At 42.3% G+C, this 22,618-nt stretch overlaps 3 protein-coding genes across 3 annotated transcripts; 1 reads left to right on the plus strand and 2 right to left on the minus strand.

The window, feature by feature from the left end:
• Window positions 1–192: 192 nt before the first annotated feature.
• Window positions 193–2,761, minus strand: rdh5 (retinol dehydrogenase 5 (11-cis/9-cis); the record flags this gene model as incomplete). Its single annotated transcript, XM_080846843.1, has 5 exons — window positions 193–413; window positions 1,204–1,367; window positions 1,690–1,948; window positions 2,182–2,507; window positions 2,730–2,761. The coding sequence occupies 5 exons, from the start codon at window positions 2,759–2,761 to the stop codon at window positions 193–195; spliced, it is 1,002 nt and encodes a 333-aa protein (XP_080702969.1).
• A 3,915-nt stretch (window positions 2,762–6,676) lies between these two features.
• Window positions 6,677–10,180, minus strand: bloc1s1 (biogenesis of lysosomal organelles complex-1, subunit 1). Its single transcript, XM_080845864.1, has 4 exons — window positions 10,034–10,180; window positions 9,176–9,248; window positions 8,136–8,268; window positions 6,677–7,725 (listed from the first exon to the last, which is right to left on the minus strand). Exons 1-4 carry the CDS (start codon window positions 10,092–10,094, stop codon window positions 7,621–7,623), a joined length of 372 nt encoding a protein of 123 aa, XP_080701990.1. The 5' UTR covers window positions 10,095–10,180; the 3' UTR covers window positions 6,677–7,620.
• A 2,389-nt stretch (window positions 10,181–12,569) lies between these two features.
• nab2 (NGFI-A binding protein 2 (EGR1 binding protein 2)) lies at window positions 12,570–21,236 on the plus strand. Its single transcript, XM_080845793.1, has 7 exons — window positions 12,570–12,978; window positions 13,998–14,919; window positions 15,913–16,046; window positions 17,029–17,086; window positions 17,668–17,788; window positions 19,537–19,722; window positions 21,122–21,236. The coding sequence occupies exons 2-7, from the start codon at window positions 14,014–14,016 to the stop codon at window positions 21,223–21,225; spliced, it is 1,509 nt and encodes a 502-aa protein (XP_080701919.1). The 5' UTR covers window positions 12,570–12,978; window positions 13,998–14,013; the 3' UTR covers window positions 21,226–21,236.
• Window positions 21,237–22,618: the final 1,382 nt, after the last annotated feature.

The following is a 22,618-nucleotide window of genomic DNA, read 5'->3' on the forward strand; positions in this document are numbered from 1 at the left end:
CCATCAGAGTTGGAGCGGAATCACTTTTTTCCTGGATCACAAATAATAAGGCAAAAACAGCTCAGCCAGCTTGTCTTAGGTAATATTTAAATATACAATAACTTATTGGCAAATGGTTTCCTCCCCAGCACATAAACACATTATGTTAACCCTACCTGCGATCCCTACATGTAAAACACGCTACTCGTCACTCTACACACTCTTAGCAGGCCGTGGAAGCACCAGTTTCAGGCCGATGTCGACCACCCAGGAGGGCATGTAGGAAAGAGGAATCCACACAAACTTGGCATCCCAGCCTGCGCTGTAGCGGGTGCGTGGATAGGCAGAAGCCAGCGCGTGCTCCATGCAGTTGGTGACTTTACTCAGGTCGGAGTCACACACAGCATTCATGATCAGCCGCTGCATCTTGATGTCTGTGGATAGACAGTAAATTGCCAAACAAATAGAACATTTATGTCTCAAGCAATTAAACCCCAAAGACATCACCCCAAAGTACATTAAACATAACACTATGTTAACCGGTCTCGCACCCGCAGACTGGAGAACAGTTTCTATCCTAAGGCCATCAGACCTCTAAATGGACAATAATGCACTCTCGTCACTTTACACTCGTCACTTCACACTCACACTCACTTGCAATATTGCACTACCCACATACATTCAGCGCCTATGTCTCTGTGTTTCATGATGGTTAGTTTAGGTCCTAGGTTAGTTCAGGCTATTGTGTGTATTATATGTTCAGTATAGCTCTAGCAGTTAGTGTAAGACATGTAGGTATGTGTATCTGTTTAGTATGTGTATTTATGTTTAGTATCTATATTACTTATTAATTGTTTATCTAGTAGGTCTACTAGTATTTGTCTTTCATAGGTATAATCTTGTGTTTAGTACTTATTGTTAAGTTATGTTATGTTATGTTGTATCATGTAGAGTACTTATATGTATTGTTATGTCTTGTTATGTTATGGTAGTGTGGTATGGTGTTCTGCCCTAAGAATTTCAGTGCCCAGACTGACTCTGTTGTTCTGTGCATCTGACAATAAAATACTTGACTTGACACTATACATAATACAGTATGATTTTTTAAAATTCTAAAACACAATTGTCAATATTCAATCTTGGATGACATCATAGTACCTCAAGTACAGCCATGACAGCTTTTTAGATTTACTGATGGATTTTTTTCGCAGAAAGTATCCTCACATTTATCAAGATATTTCTCCCCATAGCTGGCGCGGACCTCAGGGGTGAGCTGGTTCCACAGTCGGTTGAGCTCTTTCTCGATGGGGTCCAGGCTTGTCACCGCAGTCTTAAAGAAACCCGGCTCAATGATGCACACCTTGATTCCAAAGTAGTGGATGTCCCTCCTGCAATCACCAAGACAAGAACATCAACAGATAGCAAACAACACACAACTGGCTGTTTTACGCTGTCTTCATTTGACAGGTGAGCTTTTCCCATGAAAGCCCAGAGGAGGTTGGATCCCAACCCACAGAGACACATACCTTCCTCTTTGCCCATTTGCGTTTTCTGAATTTCTGCATTTCTTCACAATTTAAACTCAGAATTTCTCTGTGCTATTCAGAAAAAAACACATACATTTTCTTCACTAAGATTTGTGGAGAGAATGAAAAACTAAGAGGGGAAAGAATCCAGAGACTTGGTTTGTTTCACCTGATCCAATCTTACCTGAGACAGTCGGAGAAGGACTCCACGCCGAATTTAGAGATGCAATACCCGCCGCCATTAGCAGCCACTCTGCCCAGCACTGACGCCACATTCACAATGCGTCCTTTGGCCTGCTTGATGAGAGGCAGGAAGTTCATGGTCATCTCGATACAACCCATCATGTTGACCTTCAGTGTGCTGTTGAAGTCCTCAATCTTCATCCACTCAGAAGGCCCCATGGGTAGGGACCGCCCTGCGTTATTCACAACGCCCCACAGGCCTAGCAATGGAGGATACAAAATAAGGTAGGTGATGTGGTGTAGTAGTATTCACGACACACAACGGGCCTAACCAAGGAAAATCACTAAATAAAGTGAGTAAGTAGTAAGTAGTGTATGCAGAAAAAAAGTCATTTGGGTGAGTATGGATGCTTAAAATCATATTTGGGAGTGTCAGTGCTTAAAACCATATTTGGGAGCTTGACAAAACAGATCCAATCTCAAGACCCCTGACCTCTATCCCCAACCTCCTTCTTGGTCCACTCCGCGGCCTTCTGGATGCTCTCGGTGCTGGTGATATCCAGCAGGGTGGTCTTTAGGTACGGCCCCGTTGCCCTCTTCAGGTCATCCGCCCCCTTCTCCGAGAAGCAGCCCGCCAGAACGCGGAACCCACGCCGGTCCAGCCGCTTGCACAGCAGGTTCCCGAAGCCCGTGTCACAGCCCGTCACAAAGACATACTTCTCATTGATTGAGTCCACCTCCAGGCTGTCCAGGTAGAAATAGACCGTGACCCATATGACGGCCACCGCCGCTGCCACGTACATCCACACACCGTCCATGCTGTGGGAGGAAGTGAGAGGGATTTTCATTTCTGAGCCTAAGCGCAAAGGCTGCTTGCACTTATGGATATTTATATTATTTCACATTTGGGTTGCATTCTTCAGACTGTTGGCTCATTAATCCAAAAACAGAGAGATCGGTGTGAAAACTCTTATGATTAAGATTTTGGTCATAAGAACACTTTGTAATCCTTTGAGAATGTTTCTAACTAGAATTCCTTACCTCAAATATTCGTACACAACCTCCATGTCCATGTTTGGTGTTGAGGTGGTGCTGTGTTGCAGGTGTGTCTCTCCAGATGCCTAATACATAAATAAATCAATGGCACACATTTAGTGACGCATCTGGCATAGAAACCCAGAAAGCAACTCTGGTGTGGAACTAGCCCTGATCCGGCACGGAATGAGCTTCGGGTCAAAGCCCCCTTCAGGTCCAAAGTCAGTAGTTGTTGTAGTAGTTGTATGTCACAACAATTCATCGAAGTGAGCCACATGACCTGAAACTATAAAGCCTCTCACACCTAATTTCCCCTTTAGTTCATTGGTTTCTCTGGGGATTATGCAGATGACATTACAGTTTAATGAATTCATTTTCAATAATTCTCCTGTCTGTTTATACTTATAAGTTGACGCGTTTGTGTGTGTTAGAGAGAGGGAGGAAGAGAGGGAGTGTGTGTGTGAGTGTTTGCGTGTGTGTGATGATGATGATGATGATTATGTAGTCACAGGGCAAAAACGTGAATGAGACTGTGGCGTCAGAGGCACGAGAGAACCTTTGGACTATGGGTCTTAGCAAACAAAGAAGGCCATTGGAAGGAGAGTGGGGAACCAGGGTGGAATGCTCTGATCGCTCCCCAGTGAAAATCCCAATGCCATCCACCCCCAGCCACGTAAGCCTCTAACAGACCAAAACCTATTAGCTGTTCCAGGCTCGTTACAGTGCAAGGTGGAAAAGGGCTTTTTTGGCATAAAAAGCATTCAGGATTCCCTTCCTCAGAATAAGCTATGCTGCTCACGAGGCCTGGGAGAGATGCTGTACGTTCCTCCATCAACAGCTGTGGCCCATATCTGGACCAGCTACTGAGCTACTGCCTAGGTCTTCCGTCTTTATTCTTCTGATCTCATAACCTCCTAAAACAATGTCAATGAGTGTGCGGTACATGAATATCCAGCTTATGATCTGGTTTCTGAAATATCCCATTACTGTGTTCAAACATGTAAAGATGAAGATATGCTAAACCAGATTTTCTCTCTTTCTCCTGTTAAATGTAAATGTCATATCCCGAACATAATCAATGCAGAGATATACATCATTAACAGGTTGTAAACACACTCACTCATCATTGCAATTGGCATTAGTTGGGGTAAGGGGATCCAAGTCCCAGTAGAACAGTGTTATATTCCACTTAGCTGTGGCCATGACACAATGTAAAGTAAGAAGCAAAGGATGGAGGGAGACCAGTAAAACAGCTGAAGTGTTGCTGTAAATGATTAAACATGGAGCTGCTATGTAATGCAATGCAGCTCCAAACTCAGTATTGCCTATGTAATGATAGACTATGCATTTAACTCAGTATCACCAGGGAAGAATCAACAGGGTCTAAAATAGTGAAACCACATTTCATGTAGGAAGTAAATAGTGTATGAAAAAGCTGAAATTGAACCAACAACCACTGGGAACATTCTATTCAACCAAACTTAAAAAACATGTTCATGAGATGTTAAAATATATACAGTACATTACTCTTAAAAGTATCTGTAGCTCTTCACAGAACATATGAGACTTTAAAATATATACATTATACTATTACACTTAAAAGTATCTAACAGAGCATACAACACATGTGTTAAATGTAAAGGTGAGATGTACCTGTTCCCTTCCCTGCAGCGGCTGCTCTCCGAGGCCCTCACCTCCTAACGCTCACGCTGTGGCCCTTGGCAGTCTGAGTGAGCCTGTGAGAGTACAGCACTGCTGGGAAGAAAGCTTTATCCTTTCACTTTATCCTTTAAGACAGGTCCACAATTCGTAATCTGCAATCTGTGTTTGTGTGTGTTTGTGTGTGTGTGTGTGTGTGTGTGTGTGTGTGTGTGCGTGTGTGTGTGTGTGTGTGAGAGAGAGAGAGTGAGAGGGAAAACCCTGTGTGTCCATTTACAGTGCATGACTCTGAGTTATGAAACAGTATTACACGCCATTTTCTCAAGAAAATGCATAACACACATTTCTTACATTTTGTGTTATATAGTGAGTGCAATGTCACACTTGAAGGAACAGGAAATCGTGGCAGTTTTGTACCAGTACGCAAATGTATTTGCTTTGTGAAGCCCTCAGGATACTGACTTTGCTGCTCTATTTGTAAGATGTAAAAAAAAAGTCCAATACTAATGCGTCCTTACTGATTGGTATTGACCACATAATGGTCCTCGTCTTCTTCTAAACTTTCTGAAGCCAAAAGCGTGCTGGTCAGCAATAGGTTCCACACACTAATGCTATTGCGTAAAGTCCATTCAATTCCTCATGTTCTGCCTCAGCCCCAGAACAGGATATTTCTCTATGATATGCAAGTTTCCCCGAGAAAGCAGCTGACCTTGGGGATAGTCTGAGCTGACACTGATCTGGCCCAGATCTGGCGGACGTAGCTGGTATAAACACACACAGAACTTCATGGTTGTAAGTAGAGTTCAGTGGGAAAACTCAAAAGAGGTAGACAGCAATGCCACTACAGGTGTCTCCAACAGGGCATATCAGTACAAATTGCAATTACATTAGTCATAATCTTTTCACCACCTGGACAGTACTTGCCCTGTATGGCCACAGGAGTTAATCGATGTTTCTGATGATTCCCAGTACAGGTAGCATGCAGTTTAGATCATTTGGACCAAAGTGTCTCGATGGTTTCATAACTTTGGATAGATTTGTGGATAGATACTCTGACCAGTCACAGAACAATGTCTGTGTTATGCTGGCAGTATTGTTGGTAAGTAGTGGATGTGTGAAACACTCTTACCAAACATGAACTTTGGCGGAGGCTGAGTGAGGGGCAAGTGAGTTGCCATGTGCTGGGTGATGTAACTTCTAATTTACAGTACACAGTGGAGTGGAGTACGGCTGCCGTAGATGGAGGTGGCGCTAAAATGCTTTGGCTCCACACAAAAGTCATACAGGGACATTTGTTTCTCGCTGGAAGTCTTGTGCCTAGACAAATAAACATGCTTTATGTAAGCGTAATCTATCCATCATATCATTAAGAACTGATTCAAGTCTGTTTATATATTCATTCAGATGGGAAAAAAATAAGTTCAACTCTCTCTAATTGATGAAAAAAAAACTACTTTTAAGTTTGTAAATGTCGGTTTGTGTGTGTATGTGTGTGTGTGTGTGTGTGTGTGTGTGTGTGTGTGTGTGAGTGGGTGAGTGAGTGAGTGAGAGTGTGAGTGTGTGTGTGTGAGATTAACTACGTAGTAGCACTGCTCCTCACAGAATGGGCTCCCAAAGCATGAGACAAAGTAGGAACCTAATAATCCTATTTCCCTGTGGCAGATCCCATTGTTCCATAAGTGACTGAACAAAGGCTGATCCTAATCCTAATTGGAAGTCACTCCTTATCTCTTATCCTACTATAGAATACACTACGCAATCCACTAGTATGCAACCTTCCCACGGTTGTAATTAAGCACTGAATATTCATCTAGATTTTAGCTATACTAACAATGTTGTGTATGAGACAACACAGTTGGTGCTTCGGTGACCCAGTGAAGGTTACCCTGTTCCTCTGACACTAAAAGCTTTACCCATGAGCAAACATCAGTTCAGAAGTGGTTTAAGAGGACAGCTACAGAAGTCTATAGTCCATTTAATCCATTCGATTGGTTCTGTTTGTATCTTTTTATCATTCATTTTAACCAGAGCCAGTCTCTGACAGGTTACTACTGTAGCTTGTTTACAGAAACATGTAATTTGGTGGGAAAAACTTGGAAATATGCATCTGTAGTCGTCCGAATCAAATCAACTATTTAAAATGGTAAAGTATATACATAACTTTGCTGGATAAAACTGCAAGATCTGTAAGAAGTTGATTTCTTTGTTAGTTAGGACCAAAGACCAGACCACTCTAGAATTTTGGTTTAGTCAAATAAAAAAATCCTCACCCCAGGGTTTTTTACAGAATTTATTACAATGAAACAGAGACAGTGACATCCACAAAGACTCACATCAGTGCATTAAACTCAGAGTTAGTAGAGCCAACATTATATCCCACCCCTCTGAGCAAACAAATGAACCCCTTTACCTGCCTTGTTGTCACATGAGGCTGCTGCTGTAAGCTATTGTAGGCTACTGTTCTGTACTGTAAGCCTATTCAATAATTTGAACATCAATTGAACCTTCTTTCAATGTGACAGGAGGAAACATGAACAGTTGGACACCCTTGACTTGTGAAGCTTATGTAAAATTGGATAATTATAGTTTGTAGGGTTAATGCAGACAGCCGGTCAAGTCTGTCTGGGATGCTTCTGTCATTTGTGAGGTGGACATTTACGCAGATTTGATATTAAATTAAATCTGGGCTGTTCAAAATAAGAACCCTAAACTTCCTGGTAGTGGTTGCAAGCAGGCTTTACAAAACACCCTTCAGGTCTTACATTAAACTCGAAAAACAGAATGCAGAGGGACATGAGGAGTTGAATAATACAGGTTATCCTCATTTTAATTGGCTTCACTGACTTTTCAGTTATGCTGTCTAGGGGTATTTTGCGAAGCATGAAATAAAACATTGCAACCAGACAATCGTTCTCAACAGACAACCAATCTTAGCATCTGATCGTCATATTTTCTCTTTTCTGGCAGGAGAGATGCACGCTTTTCTCGCTCCTGCTGTCATAAGAACACACATAGAGACAAAGGCCACATGCTTGACTTCAGAGTTCAGTAACTTCAGACTTCATTCCTGGGTCATCCGGAGTTTAATCTACGACCAACATAGCAGTCCTACGTCAGTCCGTGAAGATGTTTCATTGACCACAAAATCACTGTGACATACACCCCCGCCTGTGAGAGCTGATCATCTCATAGTACAGAGTGTTGGTCCATCAGTGGTGATGTTGGGGTCAGTGTGTGTTTAAGAGGCCTGTAGCTGGCCCTTGTGTACGTACTCCAGTGCTGTAGCGATGGTCCTCATGTCCATCTCTATGCTGCGTGCCCAGTTCTCCACATCTCCAATCTCCTGTAACACACACACACACACACACACACACACACACACACACACAAACACGTTGATGTAAGGCTGGAGCAGGTTCTACCAATGAAAGTGCTTTTGTGTATTGATGTCAGCCACTAAAGCAGTTTCATAGTGGAGTATTGTATGACAATGAATATGAAGTTTACTCTGGGCCTTGAGGGAAATATCATGTTAAGAACTACAATGACACTACAACTGTGTATACTATGTCAAGGAACATTATCTCTGAAGGAACACATACTAACTAACTAACTCTGCACAATGGATAATGGACATTAGCTTAAATCTTTCTAGCTGAAAGACGTCTTGTAGTACATTTTAAGGATAACAATTATCATCAATTCTTCTCCTTCAGTCTAAGAACATGATGGTTAACTGATGGGTTGGTGTACCTTCAGTGCCTGATTGAATCCCTCCACCATGCTGATCCACTGGGCTGTCTGCTTAGAAAACTGGCCAGCCTGCACCTGCAGTGTTTTCACCTCATGGTCCAGTTTACGCTGGTTCACATAGGCCTGGGCCACCCTGGTAAACACACACACACACCAACACACACACACACACACACACACACACACACACACACACACACACACACACACACACACACACACATTTACAGACTAGTTCCAAAAGGAAATGTAACACACACGAATAAGAATCATTAAACAGACCTATGAAATACACTATCTTCCTTACTCTAAGCACAGGGAACCAAGTTTACTGGCCTGTAAGAAGTCACATGTTTTTCATAATTTCATGGAAATCTGTGATCAGATTTAGATCTAGACTCTATACCCTTCAATGGCATGGGCTTACCTCACATGCATTAAATCCTGACTGTGTAGCAACTCGCCCTCAAAGCCATTCCACTGACTCTTATGGGATGGTGAAATATGAGTGCCAGCCAGGCTCAGGCGTGTAGGCACTAAGCCTCTTTCCCTCTGTTTCACAAGAGGACTGGGTGCCCAAAGGACAGTCACTATGCTTTTCACTCACACATATGTGCCATCACACAGTCAATTTAGCCTAGTTCTTGCCTCACTTAGTTTCTTTTGGGGCTTTGCTACCAAAACACTGCCATGAATATGGCAGCTGAAGGTTCTGTAATAGCCAGAGTGTGTTCATGGTAGTTACGGTAACAGACAACTAAGGCAACAAGGTTGGACAAAATGTTGAGACTTGTTACAGAATTAAACACAAAGTGTATACTACTAGCCTTGCAAACCTTTCATTCACCATCTGACTGAACTGGACATGATGTCTTTTTGGTTTGTATGCTATTGTTTTCTTCTGTGTTCTTTTGTTTTGTGTGTACATTCTTCCTTGATTCAACTAAGATATACTGCTTGTGGTCTACCAACAATGATCAGCTTTACTGTGTTAATGTGATGTTGTTTTATGAACTACCTGTCTATGGCTGCTGACTTACCCAACATTCAGGTGGTCAACCAATGCCTCAGTTAGACAAGTGGCAGCAGTGATAGCCTCTCTTCTCCGTCTCTCTGAGGGAAACAGGGGAAAAAGTAGTACACTAATCAACAACTAATTACACTATTCTGACATAATGTAGTGAGCAGTATGCTTATATGGCCACACATCTGATCAAAAACATACAGCTTTAGGGCCGGAACGCTATGACCAATTACTATTCTGCATGTATTTGTTTAACTTCTGCTAACACTGCCCGGTCAGAGAAAAGTATCCGACAGACGAACAGTCATCCCCATTGCATGCAAGTGTACAAATGATGAGATCCACATGGGGTGTGCTTAATGTTATTACGGAAAACATGAGCAACGTTGTTTTGTATAGGTCAGATCATAACAGGCTATTAGGACATCGATGTTGTGGCCTAGACATGCAAATACGCGGTTTGAATGTCTCCTAATTTGGAACAACTGTGTCATTCAACACATGTACTTTGTTTTAATCCAAAGGATAAACATACATATCATAGCTACAAAAAGGCTTTTCACAATTTAAAGACAACGTCGTTCCCCTGCGCTGGGCGATGATCATCAAAACAGCATCACTTGACTAGCTTGCAAGACATATCATATATTATCTGAACAACCGACAGGTAGCAATAACACTTTGGGTAAATACAAAGAGTGAATATAGCCCCCAAAAAGAACTCTTCACAAAGAAACCTAACTCATTAAATATCATATTTTGTTTCAGCTACCAGTTCCTACATAGGCATCTAGCTAACTGACTAGGAAACCTATGATATTAAACTCACACAAAGGACAGAGACCGTAAGCCTAACAAGGGTCGGGACCCATACCTTGAAGCTCTTTCCTTTCATTCTGCTTTGCTTGGTGTTCTTTTAGCAATCGCGAGAGCATTTTAAGTAAATCTGTCGGTAACTACAACTACTGAGAGTTCTTGTTTACTTAGCGTTAGGTAGCAAAACTCACATGACATTTACACATTTACAGGAAACGAAATCTACTCTCAGATTCACTTCCGTGCCAAAATTATTGTCAAAATAAAAGTCAACCTTTCCCCCTTATTTGCGCCACTATTGCCAATAAAGGATGCCACTGTTTTCTTCTACCGTTTGTGTTATCATTAATCGCCTCGTGGGTTTGAATGTCGGTCATAATAGATTAACCCATTTTCCAAAAAAACAAGAAAAGAAAGAAAGAACAGTGCTGATTAAACTGCAGCTCAATTTATTCCATAATGATGCCAGTCTGTGGGGCAAAGTTTAAGAGCCCATGGTCTACTCTAAGTGATATTGCAGTGACACAAGCCTAAGCAAATCTTGAGGTAAAAACCTCAAGAAACGCAAAATCATGTTTATTACTCAGGTAATCAGTAGGGTATGGACAAGGCTGGGAGTCACATTCATTTGGCCCTAGGCATATGTGGCATCATGTATAGGCCTGTCAACTGAATCAGGCCAAAGATTCAGATCTAAGAGGGAGGCACTGAACAGCATGATTAATTACTTTGAATTGAAATGTTCACAAATTGTGTAACCTGAACTATCATCACAAACTCATAGGAATAAAAAGGCATGACAAGACAGAAGCATCTTGACCAGGGATGTTAAAGGCTTACATTTGAATGAAGGAACTCTCCTAAACTTATACACTCAGTGTGAGCAACCATCTTTCCAAAATCTTTTATCTTTTATATATTCCCTGGACAAGGGCATTTACCTACAATCATCCTCTGAAGAATTGGTGCATGTGTTAATGCATAAAACGGGCTGCCAGCAGACTGCACACTATAATAAGTTATTTGGCACATAAACTAAATCTGCAGTTGGTCAGATGACTCATCTCGATCAGTAAAATACGTGTTGTTCCAGTGTAATCTTCCCTCGTGCACAGGAGAAGGCTTTGGCATGGATTAGGTTTTAGATCTAAATTAATTGTCCATACAATATACAGACACATTTTGGTCTCTGGGAGGCAGCATTGCTAACTTTTTGGAATTTACACAGGACACTATGAAAATACCAACGAATAACCTGCATGTTATCGTTTCTCTCATTAATCCATCCATTTTAAAGGTCCTGATGTTGTCTCCTTTAGCAGAAGCGATCAGAATCCAAATACATGTCACTAGAATGAATGATAGAGGTGTTTGTGCAGAGGGATTTACACAAATACTGTAGAGGTTTAGAGTCTGAAGCAAAACAGAGATGGGAATACCCTTTGTCATAACGCTGTCCTCTGCCCGGATGTGCATTTCCCATACCGCTTCGCCTGCCGCTCCAAATTTGCTGCTTGTGTGGGCGGTTGCTATGTGAAAAGCTCTCCATGTGAAGTCAGACCTCCTGTTTCAAAAATGAAGGCCTTTTAGAAGTCTTTAAGTTATGGGCTATTGTCTACATCGGGAGATTAGTCTAACACAATTTCAGATAGATAGCAAATTAGTGGAAATTGACTAATAGGGTAAAATATTCACAATTGTTTTGTTTAAATTACTTCATCAAAGTTTAATTCACATTCTCATCGGATTTGACATACGGAATAAACAGAATGTACTGTGACTTAACTTGTTAAAACCGTCTGGGAGGGTGCAGTCAGACATAAAATGCGGTGCATGATTGTTCGCCCACGTCTGACCCCTGAGTGCGAGGGCAACAGGCGAGACAATTGGTCTCTGTCTTCATTTAAAACATAAACATGAGATGGTGGTGAATCGGCCGGTAGTTGTTTCCACTGTTGTTAGAAAGCATGCTTTCAAAGCATAGAAATGGGCAACAATTAAACTGCATACTCAAAGTATTACACTGTAGCCTATATGTGCACAGTCCTATCACAATTGAGGCAAATCGTTGTAACTACACGTTGCCGCACATCACCTGGGAATCCCCTCAGTTCCATGTGCGTCACAGATGTGTCCAAAACACTTAGAAGACGCCTCCTATCTTAGCGGCTTTCCGCTCACCTCAGCTAGTGATAATGCTGTCTGGTTTAGTTAGTTTTACCTAGAATGATAGATGATAGCCTGACACAAACCGTTTTTGTAATGTTTTGCGAGGCGTTTCTCAAAGCTCTCCGCTCGTTTCTGTCGAGTGCGCACCTAAAGTCCACACTAATATGTAGGCCTACTGTTCATGTTCGCTATGGCGGAAATAGACCGCACAAACAAGCTTTAATAAGCAAACACTGACCCTGTGAAAGCCCCTCCACTCCCACTCAAAAGTCACCTTTCTACCGGGAGAGGACAGCGGATTTTTCGGTCAGATGGCGTGCCGCAATCCGCCCACTGCTTTCTTGCACCCACACAGCCAGCGAAAGGCTGTCATTAACAATACGCTACATTGGGGGAGGACAACAGCCAGAGAGCGCAGGCTAGGCTGGGAGGTTAAACATTTGGCTCTGAGAAAAATCGCTTGGTTAGCCGTTTGAAAACCGATCGTAAAGAAATTACCCGCGAGGTCGAAAATGAACGCAAAGGAATAGATTAACTTTTGTTTACTCAGTTATCCAAGAACATTTTCACACATCGCGTCTTCAAGATGAGAGGGCGCAAAATAGCTTACTGACTGCATGGAAGAGAAGAAACCCACTGGTTCCAAGTAAGAAGCATGAACAGTGACAGGCAAAGCAGAGATAACTGTCATTGATTTGCATGTCTATTGTAAAGTCATCGTTACAGAACTATCTTTCTGGTCGTCAAGACAAGGCGGAGCGAAGACCAAACGGCTTTAGCCTGAACCATCTTGAGCGCGGTTCTCAACATTCTCAGTTACCGGACCTGGACGTGGTAAGGAGTCAAGTCACTTTTTCGTAGTCGTTTGTTAAGTTTTATGTTGAACAACATAAAATGAACTTCCCGTTTGCCTCCGAACTATAATCAAACACTTCATGTTTAACCACAAAATGTATTGTTGTTAGGGCGCTTTTTCTAACACACTTTTAGAAGATCATGAAAGGCCTATGTCATGAATGTGTCGATAACGTGGTAAACTATGTTAAGTCAGTGCAGCACAACTTTGAGATAAGATAGCATTCTCTCAAATATTATGTATGGAGCAACCATTGGCAGAGGAACGTAGTATTCCTACCATATTCCTCATTACAGTTGATAACACACTTATTTCGATATCCTTCATTAAAGCCATGAATGCTATTAATCAAAACCAAATCGGTTTAAAGACCACATACTCTTTGTAACATGCATATTTATGTTTGACAAGTTGGCTGGAAATAAAAATACCGTGTTTTATTAATTGGGTACTGTGGCCATTAAGTGAATGTTTGTAGTGAGGCAAATCATTCATGTGGTTAAACACCTTTTGTTCATACAGTCAAAAACATTAAATATGTTTTATGTCTTAAAAAAATATATTTGAAATGAGCAAAAAGCTCCTTGTTGCCGTTAATACTGGTGGGTTGCTCATCACATCAGCACTTACACCAAGCCTTTGTACATACATCTTAGTCTACAGGTGATTCAACTCATAGTAAATGCCCTACAGTGATATAGCCCTATATTTCATTGTTATAAAGGTAGTTTTGTTATTTCTACATGGGTCCCAGATTATTAACTCCTATACAAATACATTTATATACATATTTTGCATAGTCATTTTGCAGCTTTGTTTTCATGTTTTCATTTTAATCATATTTATGTTTATTTTGTGAAAAAAATTATTTGCCTTGCACCCCTTCGTATACTTAACCTGTTTGTTCCACAGAACCAAGACAAATACCTAAAACCATACCTTGCAAAAATGTCTAAAATCTCTTACTCTAACTCTGATTCTGGTCTCTCTCATGCAGACATCACATTGCCATCATGTCAGTGCCTAGGACCCTGGGGGAGCTGCAGTTGTACCGTGTGCTACAGCGTGGCAACCTCCTGGCCTACTACGACACCTTCATCCAGCAGGGCGGCGACGACGTGCAGCAACTGTGTGAGGCCGGCGAGGACGAGTTTCTTGAGATCATGGCGCTGGTCGGTATGGCAACCAAGCCTCTGCACGTGCGCCGGCTCCAGAAGTCACTACGTGACTGGGCTGCAAACCCGGCACTCTTCAACCAGCCGATGGCGTCCAGTCTGGCACACGGCGGTGGGGGGATCCCGCTCTTTAAGATCGACAGCACAGCCGCAGGGGGCGCCGGGGGCAGGAAGTCAATCAGCAATGGGCAGCCCGGGTCACCGTGTGAGCGGGAGGAGAGGGCCGCATGCCTCACGCCACTGAGAGACACAGGAAGTCCCAGAAGCCCATGCTCTCAGGCCTCTCCCCTGCCCCCGGACACCCTCTACAGGGACAAACTGTCTCCCATGGACCCCCACTGGCTCAGCCCTGAAGCAGACGAAGAGCAGCTCAGTCCCCCCTTACCGACTCTAACCCTTCACCCTCGCCCCGCCGGGGGCCCTCCCACTCCCCCAGCCCCTTCCTCCTCATCCTCTTCCTCCTCTTCATCCTCATCTCCGTGGCCAGGCGGGGTGCTGGATGCGGAGACGGCACGTGCGGTGGGGGAGAGCGTGGACAGGCTGCTCAGGACGCTGCCCCGTGCTGACCCCGGGGAGGTGAAGACCTTGCTGAGGCTCAACAAGAAAATGGCGAAGACCGTGGGACACATCTTCAGCCCGGACCTGTCGGAGCAGAGCAAAGAGGAGGAGATCCGCAAGTACAGCCTGATCTACGGCCGATTCGACTCTAAGAGGAGAGAGGGCAAACAGCTCACACACCACGAGGTGAGGGCTTCGTGTGCTTTTGTGTGATTTGTGTTTTACACAAACTGGCCTTTTGCAAGAGAATACATTCAGCTTGAGAATTATCTGTGCATATAACATGTATATTATTGTAAAGTACAGCTTTACACCATTTTTAAACATCTAAGAAATAGTTATAAAAGTCACAGGATATCAAGTAGCAGGAAGATCCTGGTTTTGTATTTCTTCACATTGCGCCACTCATTCAGAGAGTTCATCAGTTCAACTGATGATTCATGACATGACCAGAGGTGTGTGACATGACGGAGGCCATAGAAGGACCAAACACTCAGAGAACAACTGATTTTCAAATGAAACTGAACTTTACCCTATTGTATCTTCTGTATGGAGCATCCCTCAGGCTAACTGATCAGGAGCATCAGCTCTGTCATATAATAATTGCCTTACCCATATTATCATTAGTAATAATGTACAGAGCGAGATCAGTGTTTACAGTGGCACTAGTAGTACAGTTTTTTCATGGTCAACAAACAAAGCTGAAAATGTGAACAAATAAATCAACAGAATTTTCTGTCAAAATCATGCTGCTTGAGGTATTGAATGGAAGAGATTGACCGAAACACAGAAAACACCTGTTAACACAAGCTTTTCACCAGTTCTGTGGCATTGGCTCAATGGCTCTTGTGACCCTCACATACCGAGACCTGGGATGACAGTGTGGGGTCGGCTGAGTAGTGTTGAATCACCCACAAGTTTGAAGGTGTACCTCAATAGCGTTTTACAACATGTAGAAACTTTGTCTTCATACCTTTGGAATTGCATCACGATGTAGGTAGAAGCAAATTTATGTCATCAAAACTACACATCTCACCTTTGAACAGCAGATGTATGTGGTGTCTGGCTCTCGGTGCAGTGGTTTAGTTGGAAGGCGTGTGTGTCACAGTTACTAAACTATGACATGATTTAATCCTCTCACACAGCCCCATCCTGACGTTTTTCCCCACTCTCGTCCAGATGATTATCAACGAGGCAGCCGCTCAGTTCTGTATCCGTGATAATGCGCTGTTGCTACGACGTGTGGAGCTGTTCTCATTGGCCAGACAGGTGGCAAGGGAATGTGCCTACACTTCTACGCTGAAACATTCCAGGTAAGACACTACCTCGGTTTTATGAAATGCACGGAAATTAGACCTTATGATATGACTTCGATTGATTTTGACATAAAAGTAGTAACAGAAGTTTTGTAAGAACTCATAAACAAATCCATGGCAGCACATAAAATGTGGACACACAATAAGGGCTGCAATGGATAGAAACTCCTTTTGACTGGTTCACCTCTGATGATTGTGTCGTTATAAATATACAGTGATAATGACAGTTATTGATTGGTATTTATAGCTGTTTGAGGGATTATTTTATGAAGAACGTTTTTTTGTTTTACTTTACTGTAGTGAAAGGTAGCCTGATGTCTACTTTATTTTCTTTATCACTGTTACGGTTACATACATAAGTACAAAATATAAATAAATGTCTATACTACATGATACAAATGTTGTATTATTTGACCCATTTTAAGGGTTTATTGAAAGTATCCCAGTCTTACTAAAAGGTTTTGAGCAACACATACTGAAGGTTTGATCCAGACCAAAAACAGAACTGGATTACGTGATTACTAATCTGATTTCAGGCTCCTATTTTTCTATTGAACAACCCATTTTCAAGATTTGATCCCATCCGCAATAGCTGAAATCAGATTACTTCTGAACAACTGGGCCCAGGATGATATAAATAAATCTTTCTCTGCTCTTTTGTCACAAATCCTCTTCTTCTCCTACTTCTATCATAAACAGTCCCTAACTCCTTCTTTTTCCATTAGCATTTGTTTGTTTTGATGATTTATAAGTCTGCAAAAGTCTTAACTCTAAAGCATGGCTGTTATCAATGCACATCTGATTAAAATACACCAACTCATCCATCCACTTCTTTTCATATCTACATTCAACATCCTAGCTTCATCATCCATTCAAAGCAATAAGCAGTGTCCTTCTCAGAGCAATACATCAAATCCCTTCTTTATTGGACACAAATATGTTTGTTGGCCTTCATCTGACTCATGCGCTCTTTCCTCAGGACAAACTCAGACGAACGAGACGGACCTGTGCCGCCGCTGAAGAAAAACCGACAGGAGGTGGGTAACGTACAGAACCACAGTCTGAAACACAGAGGGAAACTGGATCTTGACTGATCTCTATATCATCGCAATGAATTTGAAGATTATTTGAACGAGCTGCCTTTAAACATATACCTCAAAAAGTGTCAAATGTTTGCATACTGTTACTTTAAGACACTAAAAGCCAAAATGTGCAAAGTTACAGTGGTACACGATCAGAATAAACTTTGATGCATTCACTTTTGCTAAGGCTTCTGATACAGGAGCTTTGTGACGAATACTGTTGAATTACACTCTGATACTTGAAAAATAACAGAAAACTGGTTCTTCAGTACTTTCACTAGAACAAAAAAAGACAGATCCTAAAATGGTTAAAAGCAGGAAATCTATCTAATTAGTGACACTTGCAGTAGTAATACATTCACTGGAGCCAATGCCTGTACTAAATATTGAAATTAGCCTTAAACAGTATAGTAAGCTGACAGGTAGACTCACAAAGTAACCACCATCATTAGTTAAAATTGGTGTCATGATCCCTTGAAGGACATAGAGTGAGAAACAAGTGTATGTTTATGATTTTACACCTTTGCTACCCTCAGATTGAGTCAGATGCGTCCCTCAGGGGCATGGAGGGGTCAGAGGTCATATCCCATGGTGCCCTGCGGTCAGCCACAGATGAGGACAGCCTATCCAGTGAGAGCATGGACAGCCTCACACATGGTTAGTGGCAATGGAGTTTCTGTTTTATGGGTGTGTCACTGTCTATAATTAGCACAGAAGATCGATGTCGGCCTAATCACATATCATCATCTAACATTGTGTGGGTCTTTAACTGTTAATATCACCATCATCACTGACTGTTCTTTATGGATCATTCAAGAGACTTCAGACGCTCTGTCCAAAGCAAGCTATCTTAGCCATAATATTATTAAGTGGAAGACACCCTAATGCCGCATCTTGGTGTTTAGTCTTTAAGTTTTCATTTATAAAGGTTGTCCACACTTTGAGAATTATTACTTTGGAAACTCATACAGGTAGGTTATTTATCTAGCTTGCTTACCTTAGTTTTACTCTTCACCGACTCATAAGATACAGGTAAAGTTACAGACAGTGAACTTGTTTATTAAAACCCCAGTGAAAAAAACACCTTCTCTCAGTGTTGGTCTTGTATATGTTTTGTAAGTTCAAGGGTTAGTATTGACAACGTAGCTGTTCCAGGTGTTGTTATTAAAACTTGGTGCCTGCTATGATTCCTTTGATGCACAAACCCATTGTTGTAGTGGTTATAGGAAATATAAAAGTACCAATAGATGAAAGTAACAGACTACATTATTTTGATTAGCTAAGCTACTGTTACATTTCTACCTAGTTACTAAGCAATTATATGTTGTTGAGCTGATCCACCAGTCAAGGAAACCCAGTTGCATTCATGATTAGTTTTCTATTTCCTTAGCTTCCAAAAGGCCAGAAGACTTTCTTGTAATTTAAAAGAGTATCATGTCAAAACAGGTGGCAAGGAGGAATTAAATTATCCTCCATTCGGCAGAAGTCTTGTTTTAGTGACCACAAACCAGTTTATGAATGCAGTCTTGTTGGAAATGCCCGTTTAAGAAGGCTGCAAGGGCATGTCTTTCACTAGCAAGCGAGAGTTGTCAAATCCATCAATGCCATGGCAGTGGCATCCAGTTAGTGCTGTTGGCTCTAGGCGATTTCATTAGACAGATACCCCACATAGTTCCTGGTGGACATCATCGGCACACTGCCTGGATAGCTCATGTTGTGTCCTTGTACGATGAATGATACACACTCTAGTCTTTGTCAGTATTCATGGGTTAGGAACATGTGAAATAAGGTTTTCAGAAACAGGAGCAATATTGCAATGTCTTTCACACAAAAATGGTTCAGCCATCCGGGAGTTAGAAACCAATGAATTGAACTACTTAATTAATAACATTCATTAATACAACTTTCGCCTCCATTAGAGGATACTTGTCATCACATTAGAAGTTTGACCCTTACAACAAATATAAAAACAGTTAAGAACATCTAAAAGCAGATGAGTTTTGTTAGGGAGGGATTGCCACTGTAACTCATGGGTATGTCTTGCTGAGCTCTTTAAAGCCAGGCATTTATCTCACTGCTTCAACTCTTTGTTCAGTGAGGATTTTATAATAATACCAGCAAGGTTAGCTAAATGATATCTATTGATGTGTTCAGGACTATAATCTTTCATGCTAAAGGATGATAGCTTAAGAAAGGGGGGTGGGACTGACATCACATGTATCAAGTCATCACGTTTTTTACCAGATTGTTCCTTTTTAGCCGTGCTTTGGTTTCTATAGTCTATGCTTAGTCGTATCCAGGATGCTCAGATGGAGCTTACAGTCACAACCCTTACTATCAATCTGTAAGTGTTTCTGATTGGCCAGGAAGGAAGCATGTCTGTCTAATACTGTTTGTCCTGTCAGATGTCGGCCGTCAGTCCCACCCCTCTTCATCCCCCCGCCCACCCATCGACACCCCTTCACCTGCCACCTGGAGCCGCCAGCTCATTCAGCAAACGCTCATGGATGAGGGTCTGCGATTGGCTAGGATGATGTCACATGACCACGCGGGGAAAGGCAGCCTAGGGTCAGAGAGGAAGCAGACCGCAGGTGAATACATGGACATGATGAACACCACCAGAGAACCACACGACTGACTGTCTGATGTAGCTGGGTGTGGAGATGGGCTTTGCTTAAGAGAGTCTGGGATTAGGCTTCTGAGTCGCCAAGCACACATATAAGGAGATCTAAGCATCACTCATGATACAGTGGCAAAACTCCAAATGAAGAAACAAGACATAGCATATGTAAAGCAACTTAACTGGAAATCCACACTGAAGTGTGCATAGTTACTTCCAGCATGTTTGGTGAAGAGGAAGAGCTAAAGTAAGGTAGAAGAAGATTCAGAGGAAGGGGGAAATTAAGAAAGAATGTTATATAATATATACTTAAGGTGGTAGACTGGCTGACCGATGTGTTGATTTATATAAGAGGAAAGCTGTTCTACGCTGATATAACTCATATTCTGAAGAGTGTTAGTCTGAGGCTGTGTGTTCTTTCAGCCGGTAATGAAGAGTTGTGGAGTTAGAAATGGTTTGTCACCACAGGGTACAGGGGGAGGAGCAGGAGAGAGAGAGAGAGAGAGAGAGAGAGAGAGAGAGAGAGAGAGAGAGAGAGAAAGAGATATGTGGGTGTGGAAGGGGCCACAGGAAGTGGTGTGGGGGTGTTAAGTTGGACCCCCCCCTCCCTACCCCCCTCTGTCTCTGACGTCAGAGACCATGAAGACGTGGGTGGGGGGCGGAAGGGAGGGATGGGTGGATGGATGGATGGATGGATGGAGAGAGAGTGGGGGCGAACAAGTGGGAGGGAGCGAGAAGGGCGTTGCATTGACTCATAGAACGACAGAGTAAAAATAAAGCCATGTAGGCAGGGAAATGGAACAGTGCTCCCTTCCTCTTCTCTCTCTATCTCTCTCCCTCCCTACTTCAGACATAAAAGAGAAAAAATTACCTCAGAAAAAAAGGGTCCCCCCCATCTACTTCTGTCTGTGCCTCTTTCTCACTCTCACACTCACTCACTCTCTCACTCTTCTCACACTCAAGCACTTCTGTGTTCATGTCCTCAGTTCTATCACAGAGAACACAGACAGCGTGTTATTTAAGTGTGACATCCACTGTTAGTGTGCTTCCCATGTGTGGTTTCTCTGTGTCTCCATGTCACACACACACACACACACACACACACCTCACTGACTATTTGTCAGCATTTCTTCCTTCTGGTTCCGACCACTTTGTTCTAGAACACTTAACTGTTCTACCCGTCTTAGTTCAGGCATCCAGAAACGACTTCCCATTTCATTCCAATAGTTTAGTCCACTAAGTCCAGCCTCTTTCATTTCCTTATCGCTAAATATAAAGCCTGGAAGCAAAGCCTCTATCTGATGTCATGAATACACTTTACTCCAAATCGGGCTAATCATGAGAAGTTGCTAACCATCAGCCTTTCTCAGCAGAGCTGGAGGGTAAGGCGGCAGAGAGGAGAAGTGCTACTGCCCCCTACAGGAGTGGCAGTCCCAGCAGCAACAGAGAGGAGTTGGACCACAATGGCAAGTGAAGAGTGAAGAGGAAGGGAGCATCCCTGAGAGTGCATCAGCCGTTCACAATCACTTCAGCGCCACGTCCACCTCTCAGACTCCAGCATGATTCTACTCAGCCTTCCGGGAAATGATCTGAAGACATACTGCCACTCCACTCAGGGTGCAACACTGCTGTTGCTCATCAGGAAGTCATCGCTCCTAGCCTAGCACAAGCTTCTGTTCTAATCAAGGCCGACTCTTCTGTCCAGGGATGCTCAACAGTGATGAAAACAGATGTTCTGCAGTGGTCACGATACTGTAGTCATGGATACTCTGTGAATAGCATGTGATTCTGTCCCCTCAAAACATTGATGTTCGCAAAATATCATTGTAACACTAGCCAGAGACGTGCAAGTTGTGTGAAAGCGACATGACAAAGGCTGTAGTCCACCTTCACTTTTTGAGTCTTGCGATCTAAATCAGTGACTTGTTGATAGCAGGACCTCTACTGCACAAACTCTATCTAAAACAATTCCATCAAGTTGTCTTTTAACAGTTTGACTGCTCAAATGCAACCTGGTTACTTTCTTCATCCATGCCATTACTGTTCCTTCCTACGTACTGTGGATCTAACTTGGCCATCTTCCGTACTTCAGTGCAAAGTGATACTGCACATACGTGCTTCTGCTTCAATCTTGCATCACCTTCTCCTATCTAGCCACTTTATATCTCTCGTGGCAGCTAATTCTGAAACAACTCTGTTCCATAGCCTTCTGTTGTCTGGAGTTCTATCAGTCATTCCTGTTGTTGGACATTTCTTTGCCTGCCGACTCTTTTTACACCAGTGAAGAGACTCTAGGACGATGTTTCCCATGACATCTGTATTTTCAGTGAATATGAAGACCGTCGGTGCTATAATTCCTCTCTTCTCTGGTCTTAGTAAGTGATGATGCTGATAGGATTTTAGTCTGGTCATGTCTGAATGTGTGATATTTATCTATAACTGTGATTGCATTCACACTTAATAAACCATAACAAACTGGATTTGGGAAGACAGCTATATTGAAATTATGTGTGACAAATATATAATTCAAAATGCTGAGAAAAAGAACTGGTTCTTTCAAACACTAATTTTTAGCAATCAGCTGATAAAATTAGGTACTTGGGCACATTTCAAACCTCTCAAGTCAAGCCTTAAGCGTTAACAGCATGTCCTGCTTGTGTTTGGTTGAAAGAAACTAAGTTCATCAATTATGACTTGACTAGATTCATGTGTAGTTTAAGGAATTTGTATGCCAGAAAGATGTATGCTCCTCTACTCTGCCTTGCCAGCATCTGTGCTTATTTTGTGTTCTGTAAAACAGCAGATTATTTATTTTGTTAATCATCAGTAAATATTTTATTGTTTAACCACTTTGTGTCACAGTACAT

Source organism: Sprattus sprattus, assembly GCF_963457725.1.
Source record: "Sprattus sprattus genome assembly, chromosome: 10".
NCBI lineage: Eukaryota > Metazoa > Chordata > Actinopteri > Clupeiformes > Clupeidae > Sprattus > Sprattus sprattus.

Bases quoted from the DNA above. Each gene is read 5' to 3' on its own strand.
- bloc1s1 (XM_080845864.1), bottom strand. From the start codon at position 10,094: ATGCTCTCGCGATTGCTAAAAGAACACCAAGCAAAGCAGAATGAAAGG. The intron at 8,269-9,175 runs GTAAGTCAGCAG...TGTGTTTACCAG, and splicing joins GTTGACCACCTGAATGTTGG to GGTGGCCCAGGCCTATGTGA. The intron at 7,726-8,135 runs GTACACCAACCC...TGTGTGTTACAG, and splicing joins GATTCAATCAGGCACTGAAG to GAGATTGGAGATGTGGAGAA.
- nab2 (XM_080845793.1), top strand. From the start codon at position 14,014: ATGTCAGTGCCTAGGACCCTGGGGGAGCTGCAGTTGTACCGTGTGCTA. The intron at 17,087-17,667 runs GTGGGTAACGTA...TGCTACCCTCAG, and splicing joins TGAAGAAAAACCGACAGGAG to ATTGAGTCAGATGCGTCCCT. The intron at 17,789-19,536 runs GTTAGTGGCAAT...TTGTCCTGTCAG, and splicing joins CATGGACAGCCTCACACATG to ATGTCGGCCGTCAGTCCCAC.